The sequence below is a fragment of the Apteryx mantelli genome, chromosome 8 (assembly GCF_036417845.1).
Source record: "Apteryx mantelli isolate bAptMan1 chromosome 8, bAptMan1.hap1, whole genome shotgun sequence".
NCBI classification, from domain to species: Eukaryota; Metazoa; Chordata; class Aves; order Apterygiformes; family Apterygidae; genus Apteryx; species Apteryx mantelli.
In genome coordinates, this window is record NC_089985.1 from 39,061,739 (window position 1) to 39,083,632 (window position 21,894).

The window sequence follows — 21,894 nt, forward strand, 5'->3', positions numbered from 1 at the left end:
CCCGGTGTAGCAGCAAGCACGAGTCTTTGCCGGGGCAGAAGGCAAAGGGAAAGCTGGTGACCTCCCAGCGCGAAGCACCGTTTTGTTCGTCCTTCGGCTGCTGCCGGCTCTCCTGGCTCCCTCCTGCCTGTCGCTCTCCTTGGCTGTGGCTAAACCATGGCCAAGCACCTCCAATATGACTTTTTGCCACTTTGCCACTGTGTTTTTTATCAGCACAAACCATTTTGGAGAAACCTTTCCTCCTCAGACAAGTGTCATATTAAATTTTCATAGCCCTTCAAGACCCGCCTGGAAGCGTGTTTGCTCCTGCTCAGCATGGCCTATGGTAGAGGCTGCTTCTACCACCCTATAGCTTCCTCATCAAAATTTCTGTATATGCATGAGATGATGAAAAACGGGATGCTGCCGTTGCAAGGATCTTGGCTGAGATATGGTGTCTCCACACAATGTGGGAGCATGGGGACCTCGTGCCATAGCAGACCTGAGGTGTCAAGGTTGGCGTTGGCTGCTTGCCATGTCCTCCTGGACGTTCAAATCAGCACGGAGGCTCAATCCCAGGGCGTGCACATCCCAGTCCAGCTTGTCCAGTGAGCTGCTGGACCTTGAGCATCCGGCAACCACCATCTCATCCAAAAATGTAACGGGCTGGTGGGGGAAAGGGATCTTCTTCCCATTGCAAAGGGATGAAGCGCCAGGAAGCCAGGGCAGCCCCTTGCCTCACTCAGCAGCGCCCAGATCTGGAAGGACTTGGGGCAGTGCGTGAGGCTGAGCGTGAACTCCAAGGTCAGCGCTGTGTGGGCCAGGGCCTGGAAGGTGAATTTCTGAAGGAGGGCTGTGAAGAAGATGAACAGCTCTGTTCTGGCGAGCTGCTCACTGGGACAAGCCCGCTTGCCTGGCAGGAAAGGCGAAAGCAGCTGGTCAGTGATGGGCTTATGTGACCGCAAACCCAAGCTGGTCCTATCACAAGTTTACAGACATGGGGATTTCCCTTAAAAAAATTGAGCAAAAGCCTTAGTTCAGTGCACGATACTTCTTTTGGTGTGTAAGGAGCTGGGGGGTTTGCTGGTGCCACAGAGCCACCGTGGCTGGGCCAGCCCCAGCGTGGGATGCCACCGCGTCTGAGCTGCCTGGCACAGAGGACCTCACCATCCCCGCCGTCCCCACCGCGGCGGGCTCCTCTCCCTCACGCACGCCGAGTGCCGAGCTCGCCGGAGCTTTTCTCCTTCGCAAGGTTAGGTGGCAATGTTCACCCACACATTCTGCAGAAACCTTCCCCAGAACTTTACTGCGAAGCAAACTGCCGTGGCTGCTCGTGGAGTCGAAGAGGCAAAAGGAGTCAGAAAAAGCCCATTTCAGCAGCTAATGCAAGAGAAAAAGCCTTATTTTTCATCCTGCACTAACAAATTAATTCCCTCCCCCTGTGGTATAGCTCAGTGCAGTCGGTATCAACTGTTGTAGGGTTTTTTCACTGATGGAAACTGCTGTCAGAGACAGAAAGCTGGACAAGGAGCGGTACCCCCTGCTCTGATACAGGGGTTCTTAAAAAAAAAGGCATTGCATAGGCAAAAAACCCATTTCCCCCTCCATTTCTACCTGCAGAGAAAGGCAGGAAAGCCTCCCGCTTCCTGTACTGGCCCTTTTCCAGGAAATGTTCAGGATTAAAGGTGTCCGGAGTCTCCCACACATTTTTGTCAAACATGACTGAAGTCAGGCTGGTCATCAGTGTGGTGCCCTGCGAAAGGTGGGGGAGAACGGGAGACTGCGAGAAGAAGAGCTGATACGTTGTCAGACTAGTTTATTATTAGCTCTGGTCTACACATGAAGCAAAATACGCTGTTTAAGACTAAAATGTTATTCCTAACCAATGTTATCAAATGAAGGTGAAAACCAGTGTGAACGTTAACTTTAATGTGCCTCTACTTTCTATCACTTAGCGTCTGTCTGTACATTGTGCCAGCGTCACTGGCCATGCTAATATAAGCCAATTTTAAATCAGGAAACTTGTGTTCCCATAGGAATTTGAAGCAACTTAACCAAATAACTCCCAGCGGACCCTCTTTATTGTGTTGTTTATTTAAAACCGCACAATATCTGGTTAAAGCCCACATCCTCCATCAGAAAAAGAAAAATATTCAGAGCAATGTGGAGCAAAATGCCCAAAGGTTTTGCGTTTTATTTTCCATGAAGCAACCACTCATGTTCGTGGAGGAGACTAAATGCATCCAACTTTTGAAATTTGCTTTCCTAATGCCAGAGCAGTACATATGCATCAATATCCATTCCTTAGCTTTTACCAAGCGCTACTTTTATCTTAGATGATTCTTGATACTCTGTGGACCTAACAAATCTCTTTTGTATGCTTCCCTGTGTTTCCTGCACCTCTATTCCCATAACGCGTGGAGAGGATCTCGCATAAAGTTTGAGAAGCAAACTTTATGAAACTGAAAAATAAGACCAACGCCATGGCTCTGCCGTAAGATCTCCTGCATAAAGAGGTGAGATCCATAACACCTTTACGGTGTCCGTCTGGATGGCTCCTATTTTCCATGTCATTGGAATATCCGGGTAAGATCCTGCTGGTTGGTTCCCTTCCAGGTCAAAGTCTGAGGACTTTAGAGGCTGGGACATGATCAGCCTGGCTCACGCGGGGCCAGGGGAGGCAAGCGGAGGGGCCGGTTTCTCTTCTAGATTTTTCGTGTTAAAATAGTTGTCTGAGTTTCAGTTATCTCTGCATTTACTACCCAACGGTCCCTCCCCTTGGGCCGCAGTGCCTGGGAAGTGCAAAGACCACACAGCCCACGGGATTTTTGCTCTCACAGCTCAGTGAAAGAAATTTTCCCCGTTTTCGCTATGCTGTTTCCTACAGGTAAAAAGGCTGCTATTTCGGCTGTTGTTGCTCAGGGACAGAAAACGAGCCCGGATTCACGGCTCCCTGTGTTCGGGGAAGATTTCCACCGGCTCCAGAGGTATTTTGTCCACTGCTTCTAGTGAATATGGGCGTCCAGCTCAGATGATGTGGGTGGCAAAATGCTATTTTTAGTGCTTATCATCTTCTACGCGGTTTACACTGCATGCACCACAAGCCCAGTACGGGCTAGTTTTGGCCTTCCCAGTGCTGGCTGGTTTGCGCCCAGCAAAGCCAGCTGAGGCGGTTCCCCGCTGGTGCTCCCACCTTGGACGTGGCGGTACATGGCCATGTAGAGCAGGGCCCAGCGGATGGCGGTGGCGGTCGTCTCGGTCCCGGTCAGGAAGAGGTCCAGGGTGGAGCACAGCAGGTTTTCCTCGTGGAAATAAGAGCTGGTGTCACCCTTCCACTTGGGAAGAAGAGGGGAATGGAAATTATGGGACGTATGGAGCTCATGGAACTTACTTGGGAGGGATGTGCTTTCAAAGACCCAATCCCAAACCGTCTTTGCATAACTCAAGTCCCGCTGCTAGTTTTTATTCCTGATCGCTGGAGTTGAAAGCTTCGACCCCTTACTTACATTCATTGGATTATATGATTTGCCCCAAACCCTGCAGGCTCCTTGGAAACCCACTCTCTTTGCTGTATAGGGACTTTCAGAAGCAGGTAGCATTTTTAAATGTTAAATTTCACAGTAGGAAACAGGCCTGCGAGTTCCCATAGATCCGTAAACACGTTTCCTGAGCGTCCTCCTACGCAGCGCAGCAGAAGAAGACAAAGCATAAATACTTCCAAATGAGAAAGAAATCTGTGTGTTTTCAAAGCGATCAAACTCCTGCTGTTGCCAGAAGGTTTGAGGTGAAAGAGGTAGCGAGGGGAAGGTAACGCTGAAGTTTCGTAAGCACGGGCAGGCGCGAGTGTCCCTAACGAAACAGCTCTGAGTCTCATCTACTCATTCCTTTGGTTCTGGGTAGCTGGTCCCCATTCGCACCTTACCTTTTCGATTTATCTCCCTCAGACGGCAATCAATGTCATCTCCCGATTCAGACTGATTCAGGTCCTCCTTGTGTTTTGCAATCACTCTTTTCACGAAATTTTTCAGTTTCTCCCAGTGCCTAAAGATTTTCCTAAAGGGTCCCGGTAGCCATCTCATTACCAAGGGGAAGGCGTTATACAGCTGTAAAGACATCAAACATAGAGCAAAATCATATTTCTTAGGTTAAAAAAGCAGGGTGCTACAGTTCAGACAGTACAATTTATTAGCTCAACTAGCTCCACTAGTAGAGTTATTTTAACTTGCTTGCTTGCTGGATGGATTTTATGAATAAAAACATGTAAAACAATACCCATGGTCATTTCCCTTCTAATATGACTCTTTTTTCTGCAGGGAAAAGCCAGATTGCCTCCGTGCCTTAGAAACGTTCCTCCTTGCCTTAGAAACGCGGATTTCCAAGCACTTAATGTGCAAGTGAAGTTCGAAAATAATCAGACGGGCTTTACGTGGCCCCAAAAACTTGCTGTGAGGAGCAGTGTTTCCGCCAGCGACTGCAGCAGGTCCTGGAAATGGTTATCACAGTAGTCGAAGCGGTTCCCAAAAGTTACGGAACAGATAATAGTTGAGACAGCGCTGTTAATTTTATAATGAGGGTCAAACGGTTGTCCTGGAGGAAACAAAATGAGAGACACAGAGCTTTTTTTCTTTTTTTTCCTCTTGTTCAATCTCGGTCAAAAAACACTCCCTACCAGGTTGCCAGTTTTCACCCCTTGTGCAGATGAGGATTGGCACCCCAGTCCCGGGCTGCCCGGGCTGCTATAACCTGCCACCACCTCCGGCATCGCCCCTCCCCGGGGACCTCAGTTTCCCCCTCTGCAAAACGAGGACGAGGAAGGTGGGTGCGGGTGCAAGAAGGCCGGTGAATCCTGGCTTAGTCTGGCTCTCAAACCCTGCTGAGGGTTGCCTGCTGCCCGTCGCGGTGCTTTCTCGACGGCCTCCCTTTCCCAGCTCCCAGCCGAGGTCGTGGGCGCAGAGGCGCCAAAGCAGGACTGGAAGCGTTTTCCCGAGCGAACGCCCGCAGGGCGCCGCAGGGTGGCTGCCAGCTCTGTGCCCCTCGGCACGGTTTTGGGAGGGCGCCAGTCGAGCTGAGCCCGGGAGAGCAGGCTCGAGGCTGACTGCATTCCCAAAATGCCATCGCAGGGGATTTTCAGGCACGCCTGCACAACAGGGCGGGGGGGGGAGAGGGTGAAGACTGCGAGTCCGCGGCTGCCTGCAAAGTCCAGCATTAGCTAGTACGGCACGTAGACATGAGTCACGCCGGTCACACTTGGCTTTGCTCAGCCTTCCTCCGCACGGGTCCTTGCGCCGTGCTGATGCCTGGGCTCCGTTCAACCGAGCCAAGCGTGGTGTGACGTCCGCCACGTCTTTTCCCTTGGGAGAGCCATCGACCAGCAGCCGGGTCGCCGTCCTCCAGGGCACCCTGGAGTCTTCCAGCTACTGAGGCAGCCCTGAGAGTTACTTGCCATGATATGAAAGACTAACAATAGCCAGAAATCGAGTCTAACCGGGAGCTGCCGCCGGTACGGTGAGGAACATCCCTTTGCAATGTAAGGCGTTGTGCTCAGCACGGCTGATCTTTCCACTCCGCAAGAAAGTAATTACACTAGGATGGTGCTCACATATTAGAGTGATGGACATGATCACTATCTGTCATTACGAATGTGAAGAAAGGCCCAAAACAGCAGCTTAATTAGTTTATTGATTAGGACTATAAAGGGCTATAATCAATTGGCAACGTGAGGTATTTGGCCTGTTCAGCGCAACAGCTATTAAAATGGAGCAAGTTCAGTATATAATTTCACAATTCCTATTTAGATCTTTCTTGTTTACTATATATAGCGCTATAGAATTAGCTAAACCCCATCTGCTTCTATTTAAAGCTGAAGTGCAACATCACCCATGTACCAACATACAAATTATTCTTACTAAAATCCCTCTGGCAATTCTTAAAAGCTGGACCATAAAAGAGCAAGGCACATGCTTCATCTGTGCACGACACAAAAGGAAACCCTGACTAAACAAGTTTTAAAATACTTTGCAAAACCAAGGACAAGCAGAGGTTAACTGAGCCTCTGAGCACAAGTGCTTGATGCCATGAGAGCTGCATTTATGACTCCACAGAGCAGAGCCAAGGCTTTCTTAGCCATATAAACACACAAGTTATAATAAACACCTAGTATGTATTTTGCTTCATATTGATAAGGAAGGCCTAAAGCAGGCCTGAGGTCTAAAATAGGTGCTAAAAGGCACGGTCTAGAACTGCAAGACGGAGATTTGGCGCTACCGGAGAAATACTTTGCATGTTAGGAGTTGTATAGAAATAGGAGTTTTCCTTCCCTTTGTTCATTTGGCCAAAGGGTAGCTGAAAGCTTAGGACATGATGGTGTACGTTAACGGCTTACCTTTCTCTTCCTCTGCTATCTCGACGAGATACCAGCTCTCCTTGTGTACTTTTTCCTCAAACCTTACAGCAATGCTTTTCAGCGTTGATAAAGCAAACTTTCTCTGTTGTCTCCATATATGTTGATTCAATGATATGAGCCCTGTAAGTGGAAAAAACCAGCAAACAAAACCTCTGTCTATGTCATGTATGAGTGGCAGGATTCAAAAATGGCCACTGGCCTTAAAAAAAAAAAAAAAAAAGGGCAAACAAAACCTTAAATATTTTAAAACTGTAGCTTTGCCTGGGAATTAAAATTCAACAGTAATTGGCTTATGCTAAAGATCTAGCTTTATGGATTTGCTTTAATCTGCTACTTTGTCACTTTGCGTGGGAAAAAAAGGTGTAAGCCAAAATACTATAAGTACTATCACGCTGTTGGCAGCGCTGCAAGCAGGAGCACCATTTCCTATTCTTTGGAGCTGTACGCAGCCAGAGCAAAGAAAAGTAAAGGAGGACTTAAAAGCAATGGGCAAAACTCTTCAAGTCCCTAAGTGCCTTGCATTTCTTTCTCATCTTTCATCAAAGTAAATGCCTGAGTACAGATTGCTGGATGCCAGAATGGTGCTGGGGCCCGCCGGGTGAGCGCGGGCCCATGGCCCCGTGCCAGATCCCTTTGGGCCAGCGCCTGCCGAAACACGGTTCCCAGTTAGGAGCAGGAAAAGGGCTGCTTTGGGGCACTGAAATATGACTTATTCATAAATGGGCTCCCAAAGAGATTAAAATATACATCTGTGAGGTTATTAGGCCAAATTCGGTTCTTGCCTACCTCCATGAAAGCTCTTATTGGCACCATTTTGCTGAATTCAGCCTATTTCTTTCATTCAAATTGTTAGCATTGTGAATAGTTGAAGAATTTGTACCAAAAAGCTGATAGCTCTACTTACCAAAGCCTCTAAAAATTCCTTGGAGAAGTAGAATATTTGGATGATCTGCAAATATTTTGGCCTGATGGACAGGAGCTTCTCTCACCATCTGGTATCCATTGACTACCACAAATGTCAGACTTCCAAACTGCACACTGAAGATGTTGCTGTACCGAGCAGTGAACTGAAAGAAAGGCTTCTCTGAGATCCTTGCTCTGCATCAGGCTGAGAGCGAGAAGAGGGAGATTTTCGAAACTCCCCTGGACAAGACCTTGAGCAATTTGATTTAGCTTTGAATTTAGTCCTTGGAGCAAGGCGTTGAGCTAGAGACCTCCACAGGTCCCATCCAACCTGAACTGTTCTATGAGTCTATGGAGGCTGGAAATGGCATAAAAACAATAGCAAGCTGCAGTGTGGGAGAGGTGGCTGGTTATGTTCAGTAGCAGGTATGACCTGGCTTTCACCAGCTGGTTGTGTTCTCAGTTTCCCTGGTCACAAGGGCATGACTTTTTGCCTTGTACCTGCTGGACAGCATGACAAATACATTAACCTGCTCTTCCCCTCTTCTTCACAGAAGGGCACCACCTGGGTCACCAAGTCCAGGCTCTTGCTGCTGAGGGCAAAGCACAACAAATAATCCCTTTTCATTAATTTTGCATCAAAAGCAGTGCCATTTCTTGATCCAGCTGCCCCAGTCAGAAAGTGGTTCAACCACTGATCGTTAGACTTTTTGCTAATTTTAAGCCTGAATGCATTCATGGCCAGTTTATACTCATTTTCCTTGCATGGACATTGCTAGCATTGGTCTCTCCTCTTCAGTATTTAATTCTCTGATATCTATGAGAAGAAGGCGATCATGTCCTATGTCTGGCTCCACTTTGCCAAGTAGCTCAGCCTGTGCTTTCTTCACTATATGTGAGCGGCCACACACGGTCACCCTGAATTTTGGTGGTGACTCATGAAACCAGCTTGGGGCCAAATGAGTGGCTCAGTCGCTGTGTGAATGAGTGCTATTAATTATATAACTAACAAAATATCCTGAGGACACATCCTAATTCTCTCCATATGCCCATATCAATATCACTTTCGTGGTGTAATGCCTGGAAGCCTAAGACTCAGTCCCTGGGATTCTGCAATTACGTAGTTGCTTCCCCCAAAGTCTAGGTCTTCTGTAGCACATAGAAACATGTGCACACAGTATCTGTATTTTGAGAGTCTTCAACTCTGACCATGCTCCCTTTCTGGGGCAGCAGATCTCACAGGATAGTTTTTCTTGCCTGGGTGGGCCAGTTACTGGGGAAAAGGAGGCCGTTTTGGAGCCTGAGAGCTCTGGCAATGCCTCTTGAACAGCTGCCTGAATGAGAGAGCTGTGTATGATTTTTCCTCAATGCAGCCAACCTGGTGTCGTATGTTGTAGAGCACCTTTATATCACGAGCATAATTATCACTTTGATGGCTAAAGCTTTGTGGGCAGGTGGCTGTCTCAGCCCTCCCCAGAGGTTCCCTTGGGAGACACACATGCTAGTGTCCTGTGAAAACCCAGGCTGGATGCGAGAAGCAAGAGATAAAAGTTCAGTCACCAAAAAGTATATTTGCAACCAGTAAGTCAGAACCTTATTTCCCACTTGTCAGCACAGATACTCAATATGTATAATTTATCATGCCATCATTGCCTTTGGGGGAGTCAGGGCTCTGGAAATCTTTCTAGACCTGTCACCGCTTCTTTCTGTGACACAGAAGCCACCACAGGGATATTTAACTTTGGGCCTTAGTTCTTCTTTCACATGTAATAGGACAAATTGTTGGCCTCTGAGCATAGAGAAGGACAGTGAAATTTTCAGAGGTGCTTTGCATAGTTGAAACACTTCATTCATCAAAGAACACTTGCCATCCCTCCTCCAGCCTGGCCCAGCTCCTCCAAACCTCTTCTGGGCTCAGGCAGAAAGAGCTCCCATGCTTGGATGGGAAGAATGAGGAGGAATGTGTAGGACTTCTTCCTCTGTTAGGGGTTTCTTTCCCATTGGACCTATCTGCTCCTGTGGAAGAGGAGGTGGCAGGAAGGGTAAAACCAAGAACTGCTGTCTACTTTAAAGGTTTCTTATATAGCTAGTTCTTCAGAGGTTGCCTCTGCTTCTCAGGCTTAGTGACAGAATTCACTTAGAGATAAAATATTAGCGGTAGGATAAACATCCATGGAGCTCTTACCTTCTGCAGTGCAAGGTGGAGGAGCTGCTTAAAATCCACAAAAGTTCCCACAAGAGGAAAAAGCTGTAGCCCTGGAGGGAAATTCCTGGGACGTCTCTTTTTCAAAAGGTCAATAATCAAAAGAAACATGACCAGAAGAATCTGAGCATTCAACTTTTCCAGCAGAGAAATTAAAATGGGCCAAAATGGAATCTGCATCTTGGCTGATGAACTCTCAGTTTTTCATCCCAGAAAGGGATCTTATACTTGATGCTGGTGTTAAACTTGCTGAAACAGGAGTAAGAAAGGACTGGAGAGAAAGCAAGCTAAGATGCCGATCGCTTACAGGGGGCAGGACTTGCTATGGGCAAGCTACTTTCTCACATACAGCTATTGCCAGAAGACCTGCAGAACAACTCAGTTTAAACAGTGGGACCTCAAGAAACAACCCCAATGGCTCAAATATTTGGCCAAACAAAAGCAATCTTGCAAAGCTATAGCTTTACCCTTCTGTCAAGTCCCTCAATTTTCTTGTGGGAGGATATGTCTCCCTTCTGCCTTTAACGGGGAGCTCCTTTATACAGATACCTAATTGGGATTATAAGCATTACAAACACTTGAGGTTAGGTGAAAGCAGCCTACTTATCTAATTACATATGGTGGTCGTTGCATAATTTAAAAAACTGTAAGGCATCTGAGGTGATGGACACCATATGAGTCGCAAAAGGGCTGATCCTGTTAAGTGCTAAGCAGCTTCTGCAAAGGGCTGGATGCCTTCGACGTGCGCTGAAGGCCACCAGGCTTTGCTGGAGTCAGGTGAAGTTCAGACAGGGGGAAGCACTGGAAGAACGGAGCCCAAGACTCTGTTCAGCCACTTAAATGAGAGTTAAAGGAGCTTACTTTAGAGAGTGAGAACATAGGTTCATGCGATTGCTAGCTAAAGGAGAGATTTGGAACTTATGCATTTAAATCTCCCGGGTTTTCTGAAAGTCTCCTCTGAATAAAGCTTCATGCTGTCCCAGGGGAAGACTGCAGCCAGACCAACCTCTGTGTCCGTGAACCAACCTCACACCTAATGCCAGTATTTCAGCTACAACTTGTTTCCAGCTCCTTTTTTTTTTTCCTTTGAAAAACTGTACTTTGCAAGTGACCTACGTGTCTATTGAGGCAAAACTGTCAATAATTACTTTAAAAATGATTTTCCTAGACATCTTGGTGAAAATTTCACAAGACGATAAAATTTTATTGTTTTGAGCATTTTTCAGAAAGCTTTCATTTTTTAGAAAAAGAAAGCAATTTTTTCATGGAAAATAATCTTTTGCCAAAAATGTTGGTATTTCTCTAGTCTTTTCTCTCTTTCAGAAGCTTTACCATTCAGGTCTTTCATTACCTTGGTGACTGTAGTGGTAGTAGAAGTACATACAGGCTGTATTACAGAACTGCACCTCAGTTATCGTAGGATGTTTTTAAGGGTAAGGCCCATCTGGAACCCAACACCTTTTGTTTTGAAACATTATTTACATGTTTCTGGATCCTACTATGCACAAACTGGTCTATCAACATAAATGTTGCCCATGCCCGTATCACAGCTATGAGTAGCGGTGGTTGGGTTTGCTTTGCTTGTCCCCATGCAGGTGCATCTGTGGCGTTCCTGAACTTGTTTGTGTTGATGCCGCTACCCCATACTTCCCCGCGGGACGAGCCGATCCTTGCTTGCCAGAGGCTAAACCAGGATAGTGGGCTTGTGCTCTTAATCCTGGCATCGGGGAGATGACTCGGTTGGTGGAGGTGTCAGCCTACAGCATGCTCAAAGGGACTGTGATGATAAGGCGTCAACTTCTGCTAGCCCAGTTTCACTCCTCTGTTCTTCACGATGCCATATGATTTGTCAGTATGCACACAGAGTGCAGATCACTGTACCACTTGTGGCTGCTGTGAATTGGGCTACGTGCAAAGCCAAGGTGTTAATGTGTTCTTCTGGGTGGTGTTGTGGGGGTGGATGCATCGTGGTTGACAGGAGAAATGTTATTTTTAGCTGTAGGAGCACATTTTGCATGTATTCACATGTGTCTTGTCAGTCAGAAACCTCATGCCTATTACTTTGCCTTGAAGCTTCACATGTCCACACCTATCTCTTCACAAAGGCCTTAACATGCCAGATTTACTAAAAATTGGGGAGGAGCATTCCACTATTACCAGGGGTCTCCTAACCTCAGTGAACAACAGCAGCAGCCTGTTACGAAACCACATTATGATGGTGCTATTTCTGGGCCCCAGGTTTTAACCAAATCAGTTCTCGGCACATAGTGATGTGCAAATCCACAGTGTGCTCAGAAAGTCACATCGCTGTGATGCATGGACTAGGAAAAAGTGTTGGACATTTCCTGATTTGCAGTCTCTGCAGGATCCAAGCTGCAACATCCTGCTCTGTTGTATTGGAGCAGTGTCCAGTGTTTAATGGATGTATGCTCAAGACCTAGCAGGGACATAAGGAGGTGTTGTGGTTCTCATATTGCAGTTGAGGAATTCAGGCAGGGAGACCCCATGCTGGAAATCTGTAGTGGACCTGGAAGTTGAACCCATGTCTCCAGCCAGCAGCCTGAACACACGAACATCGTTTCTTCTGCAGTCTAGGCAGCCAAAATGTGAACAAGCACGAGGTAAGGATGGTACCTCCACACATCTTGTAGGGATGTAAACCCACCTTCCCCTCTTCCTCCTAGAGCACCTCTTCTGACCCTGGTACATGACTTTTTGAGCACCTTACCTGAGTTCTTGGATACCATGGTAGATACAGTATGCCATATTGCATGGACACACACACATCATTGCTTGAATATTAAGGCATCTTGAACAGCCAACAGACAGAAATTGGCCCATATGCTTTGTACCTTCTTCCCTGGCTAAATGTCTAACTGTGTGCAGAAGGTTTTGAAACACAAAGAGAAACATTCTGTTAAAAATGTAATTACCATTTGTTTTTCAAGATATAGTATCCCATTATTTTTTCCAGAGAAGTGAAATTCAATAAGGTTACACCAGAATGTAGTCCAACAGTTACCGTACTTTCAGAGCATTATTTAAGCTACAGAATTTCTTAATGATTAGAAACATATGTAGGAAAAATCACATGCAAAATGAGAATGACTGGAGACAATTTTTCCCCCCGAACACTTTTTTCAGTCAAGTAACAGCTCATCCACCACTGTGATTCACCTCGCAGTCTGCAAGGCTATGACGATACTACGGGTGTTAGCTTTCCACATACCTGGGGAGCCGGCTACTTAGGTGACATAAATTGACATACGTCAGTTATTCAATGGAGCCACCCTGATTTACATCAAGGAGTATTTTGCTTCTTTTTTCTTCCTTATATCAGGCACAAAAGAGCAATACCACTTTCATCATTGACAAGCTGCCAAACAGCAATGGACTTCGGTCTATTACCACGCTGATCTTCATCGTAAGGCCATGTCCCAAGGGGCTTTCACCTGCAGCGGCCACTTTGCCATCCAGTCCAGGTCCTAAAGGCCTCGGAGGCAATGGCAGCTCTGGATACTCACTTCCCTTGAGGGTTTGGTTTATTGAAGCAACGGATATCTATGGGCGATTTTTCAATTGCAGAAAATGAGGAATTGGCAGAGTCCTGGGGAAGTCATACCTCCCAGAGCAAGCTCGGACAAGACACATTTGAACGTAACGTTTATGCTGAGTGAAGTCCATTCGGCTTCCCTTGGGACGACTTCACCGGCACGTAAGTGCACCCATGGGAGCGCAGGGCTCAGATACCTCTGGGATGCTGGCTGTGAGCCCTGGCACCAGGGAGGAGATGCCATATTTACTCCTGTGCATTTGTGGGGAACACTAACGTGCCTCCCATTTCGCATCTTCTCTCTCTCCTACCTAAAAGTAGCTGCAAATGTTCTCCAGGTTTTTCTGGGAATCTTGTAGACCTCTCACCTATTAACCCCTGGCCATTACTGAGTTTCCAGCATTAATTAAAGCCATAAAAGAGACAATTGTGATCACAAATGGGTAAACTGATGCACTGTGTGCCTAAGCCAAATGGTGTGTGTACATCTACAAGGTGGCCAGTGGTGCAATCCAGAAAAGATCCCAGAAGTTGTGACCCGGTGCCCTTCTTTAACAGACAAAAATTTCTTTTTCTGATGTTGAAGACAGTTGCAGTGAAGGGATTTTGTTCAAACTGGTCAACCAGATAATAAAGGAAGGTAGCAAAAAGCACTGCTGAGAGCACTCCCTGTGCCCCCAAACCATGGGCAGAGGAGCAGCAGACCCTGAGTTTCCTTGTGATTTTCAGTCCTCGGGCCAAGTCTTTATTCTCCTCACAGCCAGGGACTTCACTGGCCTCCACCACCTCATGCAATGACCTGTTCTGCAAGACAGGCCCCATGAGGACGTATTGAACCGGCAGATTTCAGGGTGCCAGCCCTTGCCGCACTGTCCGTGGCAGCCACTCGCGATCCCCGGGGTCCATGCGACTCCCGTCCTGCGCTCGCTTTCCGCTGCTGCCAGCCACAACCTGGCCGAACCCGGGGCCGTAGCTCAGGCTGTTTGCAAGCGGCAGCGTGGCAATGCCGTACACCGGCGCTCTTCCTCCGACTCTCAGTAAACCTCTAAAATGCTCTCCTTCCGAAGATGCACCTTTTCAGTATTCACAGAGAAGAGTACAGTCACATATTCCTCTCAAAGCCACAAGGACTTGACTAGAGCTAAAATGTCATTTATGTACATATCACAAGCGTTTTTCTAGGCACAGATGTCTTTCTGGTGCCAATATGCTGTTTATGTACTTATCTGTCACAAGCACATGTCTACATACATATGCCCTGCTGGCAGAGGCACAGAGCATTTTGAAACTCTTATTAGACTGCTAATGAATAATACGCATACAAAGGAGAAAACAGAAGGTGGATCTATCAGGAACAGCCTCTTTCTTAACTACCTTTTAATTGTAGGAGAGGAAGAAAAGAGATGAATTTTGATATGCTGGCATCTGTGAAGGCCTGGTTAGCAGCATCAAATGCAATCATTTTAAAAGCGGATTTTTCACAGGTTTGGGTATTTTGGGGGGGATTTAAAAAAAAAAAAGAAACAAAATTTTGACACTGAGAGTATTGCAAATCCTGGTGCCAATGATGTACGATAGTGTGATTGTCACCATGGAATGCTGAAAAGCCAGAGCAGCTGTTTGGCATATTGACAGTGCGAATTCGGAGTGTTTTAAATGCAAATGACAGTATTCAATTGATCGCACGAAAACAATGGGTCATAGCCTTACCTTTCCTTGGCTACGCTCTGAATAATCAGTCTGCAAATCCATGCACAATAGGGATATTGTACACGTTCTGGGGATTTTGTTCCCCTTTACACGGGGGTCGATCGGATGCCGCTTTTTTGGGCAGCGCTGTGCTGAAAAAGAGGTGCTGTTGCGCTGTCCTGGGCATGGGGCCGGGACGAGGTGGAGAAAGGGGCACAATTCACTCCAAATCCACTGGGTCCTGAGTGTCAGCCTGTTTTTCTTCACTTCTAGCCTTTTCTGCGTGCTCTTTAATCATTCCCAAGGGTGGCTGGCTTTCTGCCTGACTTGTCTCCATTATACCCTGCTGCAATCAATATGGCAAGCAGGAATCAGCGGGAGAAGGCATGTTCTCGTCGAAGCACGACTCCACGGGAGGGAAGGCGAGCAGGCCAGCCAGCTGCAACCCTAGCCCGGGAGGCAAACCAAAACCCACCCGACAAAGCTGGCACCCGGCGCTTTGGACCCGTCTCATCTGCGGGGCAGCAGGTAGAGGTCTTCCTCCCGCTCCCGCACCACCGTTATACTGAGGGCAAGCAGATGCCTCGTTCCCAAAGGAATATCTGGTGATGGCAACGTTTCCACCGACAGCAGCTTTCTGCAGGGACGGAAAGACAGGGAGAAGGGTCCTTCCAAAAGAAGAAACTCCAGGAATGGGGGACCCAAGGTTTCACCCTCTGAAGGGCTGTTATGTGCAGGCCCTACTGAGCACTTCATGGTACTCGAGCCTATTCAGATCTCCAAGGCTGGCCATGATAAACTGAGGGCAGCTGCAGCCACTTCTGAATATCCCTGGCCTTTGCTTTTTATTTTCAGGGCCCAGATTTTTTTTTTTTTTTTAAAAAGAGTTCTGCTTTTATATGTGCATCAAAACTGCTAAAATCACTTCTTTTTTTTTAAAGTGCTGAGCTGCTGGGAGTGCTCCCGCAGACAGCAGGACAAGAACGAGTGCAAGACCACCTCCAGTGGGGTCGTGGCTCCGAACATGCTCTCAGCCCACGGACCAAGGGCCTTGCCTTTAGGCACACATGTATGACATCTCTGGCCCAGAACTTTAATTTGGTGAATTTCTTCCCTTTCCTCATTTTGTCAGCCCGAGAGAGATTTGCAGGGTCTGTTTCCTTGCTTGAAAAACAAACCAAGCTGAATGTCCTTGGGATCTGGCACAAGACATGCTGGAGACCGAATCCTGTAGAGAAGTAGGTAGGACCGGTGCCACACTGTAGTGGCAACGCGCTGACAAGCGTCTGACCCACTTTGTGGCCACATCTTTGCTGTCTCAGTGTCGGGGCATAGCTCCAGTTCTGCAGGAGGGGAGCTGTGGGCAGGATCTGGCCTCCACCAGGAATATGAACGCCCAGGCACAGCTTATTGTACCAGTCCACAGCGTTTCTCTGTCTCCTTTTATGCCTTCATCCACCCTTCTGCTGCTTCCCGGCTGCAAGTTCTTTGGGTCAGGCACTGCTTTTATGATCTCCTTGGCCATGGGTCGTGTGCTGTGATACAGCTCTAAGTGTTTTTGCAGTACAAACCATACAAAAATATTGCCATTATCTGGAATTGCCAGGCAGTCAGTGCAATGTCTACGAGATGCAGGTGCTCAGATTTGCTCCTGGGAACATGAGGATGAGTTGAACATAATGAAATGCTGATGTTCTTGAAATGTCTGAATATGGGCTCTGGATGGTGGTCCCCTTGCACTGCAAACAGGGCTCCCCCAGGGATTTGCCAATTAGAAATTGTTCCATTCTAAAATGCAGAGATTCATGAGAAAATGGACATGGGAGACCAAATCATTAATGTCATCATTTTATGAGGAGTCCTGCTAAGAGGTTACACAGTTTTTTCAGGCTTTCCTGCTCTTTCCTGGCTATCTGGGATGCTCATTCTGCATGGGTATGAAAATCAGGTGACTTCTTTGTAAGGCTAAACCTTCTCTATTCCAGTGCTCAGCCTTTCAGGCTCTGAAGGAAGGAATGAATAATAAATAGCTTCATTATTACCTTTGCCTTCCTAAGATAAATCTGTTTACCTATAAAATGGACAAATTAAAAAGCAACCAGCCAATAGAAGTAATTAGTTACAACATAGGCATTTGATGTGCTTAGGCTCTGGAACAGGGCAGTGTCTTGCTTAGCTTGAACTCATTGCTGATGGATGCTTGGTGAAAGGTCTGGTGGACTATGTACTCAGCTAAAGGCTGGGGAGATAGATAGTGATTACTTTAGGAAGACATTGCTCAAGTCAACTCTGAAAGAAATTCATCACCAGCAGCATTGGCACCACACACAAGCAGCTTCGTATGGAAGCTGAACTGTAAAAAGTAAAAAAGTCAGTCAACTAATGGAATATCACATACCATGAGCAAGGGTGAATGCATCATTACCCAAAGGGAGAAACTTTCTTATTCAGCAGGCTTTTATTTAATTAAAATAAATGCTTATATGGGGAGATTTAGCAGTGAAATACAGAGTCCTTGTTTTCTGCAAAGAGATCTGAACCAGCACAGGATGGTAATGGAGGAAACCTTTTATCAAACTACGCTGCGCTGGAAGGTAAAGCCCTGAGCTTGCCGTCAAATGTGCAGGACTGGCCTTTTGTGCCTGTCCAAGAGCTGGTGGCCCAAACATTTGCCCTTGGAGGTAAATCCAGGGCTTGTTCCTGCTTAGCTCCAAGAGGCCAGCTGGCCACCCTGAAATAAAACCACCAACAAGCCCAAGAGGAAGGGCTGCTGCGAAACACAGGCCATGGGCGATATGCCACCCTGCCGCTGCAACCGCATGGAGTGCCCATGGGCTCTGGCAGTGGGCTACCCGGGCTAGAAGTATAAACCTTCAAAAACAGATGTTGCCTTTAGGTGGGATGGGCTGTGCTTGCCCTGAGTGCCTCTGGGGAAGTCCTCCTGCAGGATGTCCAGGAACTGGTCTGTCCTTCGCAGCAGAGACTTTCTGCGAGCCCTTTTACCTGAATGATGGAGCACAGCCATCTTCAATGGTCCAGGAATGCATGTGTTTAACTTCATGTTGAATATAAAGAAAAAAAAATTGCAAATAGCTGTCTTGCTTAGTGCATCTGGAACAAAAGAGAAGATGTCTTTTCTTTTGCTAAATGGAGGGTCTGACCTCCTTCTACCAGAAGAAAAGGGATAACAATAAAAGTACTTCACAATTGTCACTTGTGATGATGGACCGGTAGAATTTTTCTAATCTTCCTCCTACTGGCAAATGGTAGAAGGCAAAAGTCTTGTGGAGATGGAATAAAAACAAAACGTCTTGCAGAAGGTCGGAAAACTTTCCCAAGGCTTTTCTCTTTAAACTTAACCACATGATTTACAAGCTTATTATTAGTTCCCCTCCTCCCTTACATAAAAAGAGAAATGTAAAAAGTGTAGATTAACACATTTTTGGATATCTTCCAAACTCTCAATTCCTCTACATAAAGGATTATTTTGACAAATCAAAGATCATTTTTGGGGGGACCTGGAGAAACGCAAATTTGTGCTGTCTTTGTAGGAGAAAAGATACAGTTCTTAGAAGAGCACTTACTTATGTCTCTCAGACAATTAAGACAATTATAGAGAGATGAATCCAGTCCGGCTTCTCGTCTAGCTGTAATAAAATACCGGTTAGTGATTCCTGAGATTTTTTTCCAGATTGATTAAACATGGGCTGGGATTGCCACAGGTACCTAAATCTTTGTCTAGTAACTACTTGGAAGCTGCATATTCTTCAGTAAAGGGAAATCTTGGGAGGTGGTATGAGGCCATCGCCAGTGAGGGTTTCTACTGAGGCAATTTATTTGGTGGCAATTTATTCTTCGTTCTGAATTTATCTGCTGCCTGTCACACACTTCCTCGGTTTCCAAATTGCCTGGTAGCTCTTTTTTTTAAAAGTATCTGGTCACTGAGCAACACCTGGGCTGTACTAAGGCTAGTGCATTTCCAGAACTGCCCCCCCCCCCCAAACTGGTGGCCAAAAGGCAGTGTGGTGTGAGAGCATCGATAGTGGCAGACAGCAATAGCCCGGCTGAAGGGGGTTATCCGGCAGGTACCTGAATCCTGCTGCTTCATGGAGCCAATGAAGCAAGAAACTAATGCGAGGAGCCTCACTGCATGCCATGGATGCAACCACCCCAGACCCACGACCAGAAGTACCACCTTGTCCAGCTCCGGTGGGCACACGGTGCCACAGCTGGCGTCCCGGACACCATTAGCTGTCCCACTGACATGCTCCTTTCCATAACGGTGGGTCCTCTTCTGTTGCAGCAAGAAGTCCCTTGATCAGCTTAAATCAACTCATCCCCTTGACAGTCAAAAAAAGAGCAGTCAAAAAAATGGAAATGTTCTTGTGTCGCTCGCCTTTGTAGCACCCAGGTGGATGCAGCACGATGGCATCCACCAGGTGCTAGCTCTGGCGCCTCACGCTGGGTTTCTCACGTGGCTCTGGCCCCATGTCACAGTCTACCCCTGCTGCAAAGTTATTTAACTGAGCCAGGAAAATGCAAGGGGGACGGGAGACTGCAGCAATTGCCGTGCATCCAGCACCGACTCCTTGTGGCCTCGAAGCCCACAGTCACATTGATGGATGAAAGTGTGTATTGGCAAGGTAAATGGGTCAGTGGAAAAAGCACCCAGAGTGGTTCAGAGAGGCAATTTAAGAACAAATCAAACCACTGTATAAGAAACTATTGTCCTGGAATGGAAAAAAAAATATATATATATATCCACTTAAAGGCAATCTTCATAAACAGGTTGAACAAGACTATGAGACTGGAGGAACAGATGGGAAAATGGAACAAACAGATGGAAAAACTCTATTTCTGAAAAAAAAATCTATTTGTAAAGCTATAGCTACTTTGAATGAATGTTTCAATGCTACAGAGCTGAGGCATCAGAAAATTCATAACAAGGCCATAAATTTGTATATCTGAGATCAATACAATGGCAGTTCTTTTAGGCAGGTTAATAACATGTTTTTCAAACACCCTCATCATATGCATTATTTATCTATGCTTATATATCCACATGGGTTCTTTGCTGTACTTAGAGGCTGTATCTTATTCACTTCACAGTTAAAAAATACCTTTCAGCTTTTCAATAGCCATTGAAAAGAAAAACAGCAAGCTCCCCCTGATTTCTGTAATCAAACCACAGGAAAGGAATGAATCTGATCTCGCCAGGTTCAGAAGTCCTACAGACAAAAACGGGAGGAGGAGTAAGTCCTGTGGCTCAGTCCATCAACTTCAAGAGAAGCTAAAAGCATCTCCTTTAAAAAATTCCTATCCAGCTGTCCTTGATCAGCTGTCCTTTTAGTTACCACAGTGAAGATCAAGGGAAAGAGAAGGAGGAAATCTCCGGTGCTACATCAACTTCCCCAAAAAGCAGGAAGAAACCTCACCCTCGGCAGCCAAGCTGGGACCCATGAGACGAGCCATGACCTTGCAGGAGGATGAGGGTCTTGGGTTTGGTCACTGAATTGCTCCCCTGAAGAAATGAAATCCAGCCTGCGCGTCGCACAGTATTCCTGGATGAAGATGGGTGAGAGACTTAGAGCAAAAATTCTCAGCAGCGAGCAGGATTTCAGAAGCTCTCCCTGGGGTAAATGAGTTCAGCGACCTCAGAGCAGTGACTTGCACTAACAACAACAAAAATGTGTAACACAAAATGCTAACTACCCCAAGGACTCAGGAGATGGGTGGTTCAAGTTGGGCAGGCAGTGTTAAAAGGTATTGTTTGACGATCTTGGCTTTACTCCCTTTGAATCTCAGTATTGCGGCTGCAAGAAGGGATAGTAGATGGGCTCCAGCTCATTGGGGAGAGGTGAAGACTGAATTTTTAACTTAGCGCAGTCAATAGCCCAGCAAGAGCACAGGAGGAAAAGCAGCCTCTGGTTTACAGCAGCGGCGCTGGGCAGCGGATGCCCTGGCGGGGACCTACCCATCAAATGGGTTTGGCTTTGTTGCTTATTTCAGGTCATTTCTTTTAAGTCGACGCAGGGCTTTTGAGGACTCTGTCCCATATCTGGGTCTTAGCAGATATGCCCACAGGTTTTAGAGCATGTGTCTCTGGGACTCATAAAAGCGTCTTCAGCATGTAAGTTCCACTTCGAAGAAGGACTGTCAAAGACGGGCGCTAATGTCATTAGCGGGTTGCAAGGGGAGAACAAGAGAGAATTTGCGCCAGATCCTCATTTCCATAATCTTGCCTCTACATCCTAGTTGTCAGTTCTTAACCTCAAATCCTTAACCTCCAAATCTGTGGAGTCACCGACCTTGGGGATTTGTCTTCAAACTGATTTCAAGTTTCAGGGAATCTAAATTAGGCTCCCAGTGACAGAAGACAAACTTGGTCTTTGCACCCAAATGTGAAAGACAGGCCCAGAGTGCAAGTGAAATCTTGCAATCATTTTTTCAAGCCATCTGCCCATCTGCAGTCCCATAACAATGTCAGTGCAGTGCTGGCTTCCTTATCTCTCTCACAGGAATAAAGAAATTACCATAAACAAAGCAGATCAAGGGTCTATTTAAGCCAAATGTGGCCAAGATACGTTGCTTCAGAAGGAAACATGAGAAAAAAGGAGCTACAAGGGAGGCTTCTTCCTACCTCTCATTAACTCAAGTTTGGCTAGTGACACTGGACATGACAGAATTTGTGTTGTATGGTGCTGTGTCCTTAAACGTAGGTACTCAGTTTCCAGTGGATTTCGGGGGCCAGCAAAAGTGATCACCTCAAAGCCTTCTGGTTAAAAAAACAAAACAAAAAGACCCCCAAACCCTGCAGAACTGGTCCATAGCTGTAGCAGAGGAGAAAGAAAGAGAGAGAGTACAAGAGAACAGGAGCATCAGGCTGGATGCAAAAAGCCTTTTGGTCTCTCAGAACATTTTTGCATGGTGCACGGCAGTCAAGCCAATGCCTGAATTTTGCTAATTATTTCCATGTGCAAATCCAGCGTGCAAAGCTGCATCGTTTCCTCACATGTGCTCTGAGTTACTGAAGGAGCAGCAAACCGGCAGGGCACCCTGGCAGAAGGATTTGCAGCGCTGGGGCTGCTGTAGCAGGTAGAGGTGAACAACGGGAGCCGGGCTGGTCTCCATGTGAGAGGGAAACAAGGGAGAAAGGAGGTAAAG

At 46.7% G+C, this 21,894-nt stretch overlaps 1 protein-coding gene across 1 annotated transcript; it reads right to left on the reverse strand.

Moving 5' to 3' along the window:
- Window positions 1-548: 548 nt before the first annotated feature.
- On the reverse strand, window positions 549-9,668 carry LOC106493497 (cytochrome P450 2J2-like). The gene is made up of 9 exons (XM_067300818.1): window positions 9,471-9,668; window positions 7,287-7,449; window positions 6,362-6,502; window positions 4,406-4,566; window positions 3,897-4,082; window positions 3,173-3,314; window positions 2,518-2,603; window positions 1,594-1,774; window positions 549-892 (listed from the first exon to the last, which is right to left on the reverse strand). The coding sequence occupies exons 1-9, from the start codon at window positions 9,666-9,668 to the stop codon at window positions 549-551; spliced, it is 1,602 nt and encodes a 533-aa protein (XP_067156919.1).
- Between the last annotated feature and the right edge of the window lie 12,226 nt (window positions 9,669-21,894).

Excerpts from the sequence above, each read along its gene's own strand:
- LOC106493497 (XM_067300818.1), bottom strand. The coding sequence starts at position 9,668 with ATGCAGATTCCATTTTGGCCCATTTTAATTTCTCTGCTGGAAAAGTTG. Across the intron at positions 4,083-4,405 it reads CAGCAAGTTTTTGGGGCCAC|CTGTATAACGCCTTCCCCTT; the intron begins GTAAAGCCCGTC and ends ATGTCTTTACAG. Across the intron at positions 1,775-2,517 it reads GAGCCATCCAGACGGACACC|CTCTTCTTCTCGCAGTCTCC; the intron begins GTAAAGGTGTTA and ends ACAACGTATCAG.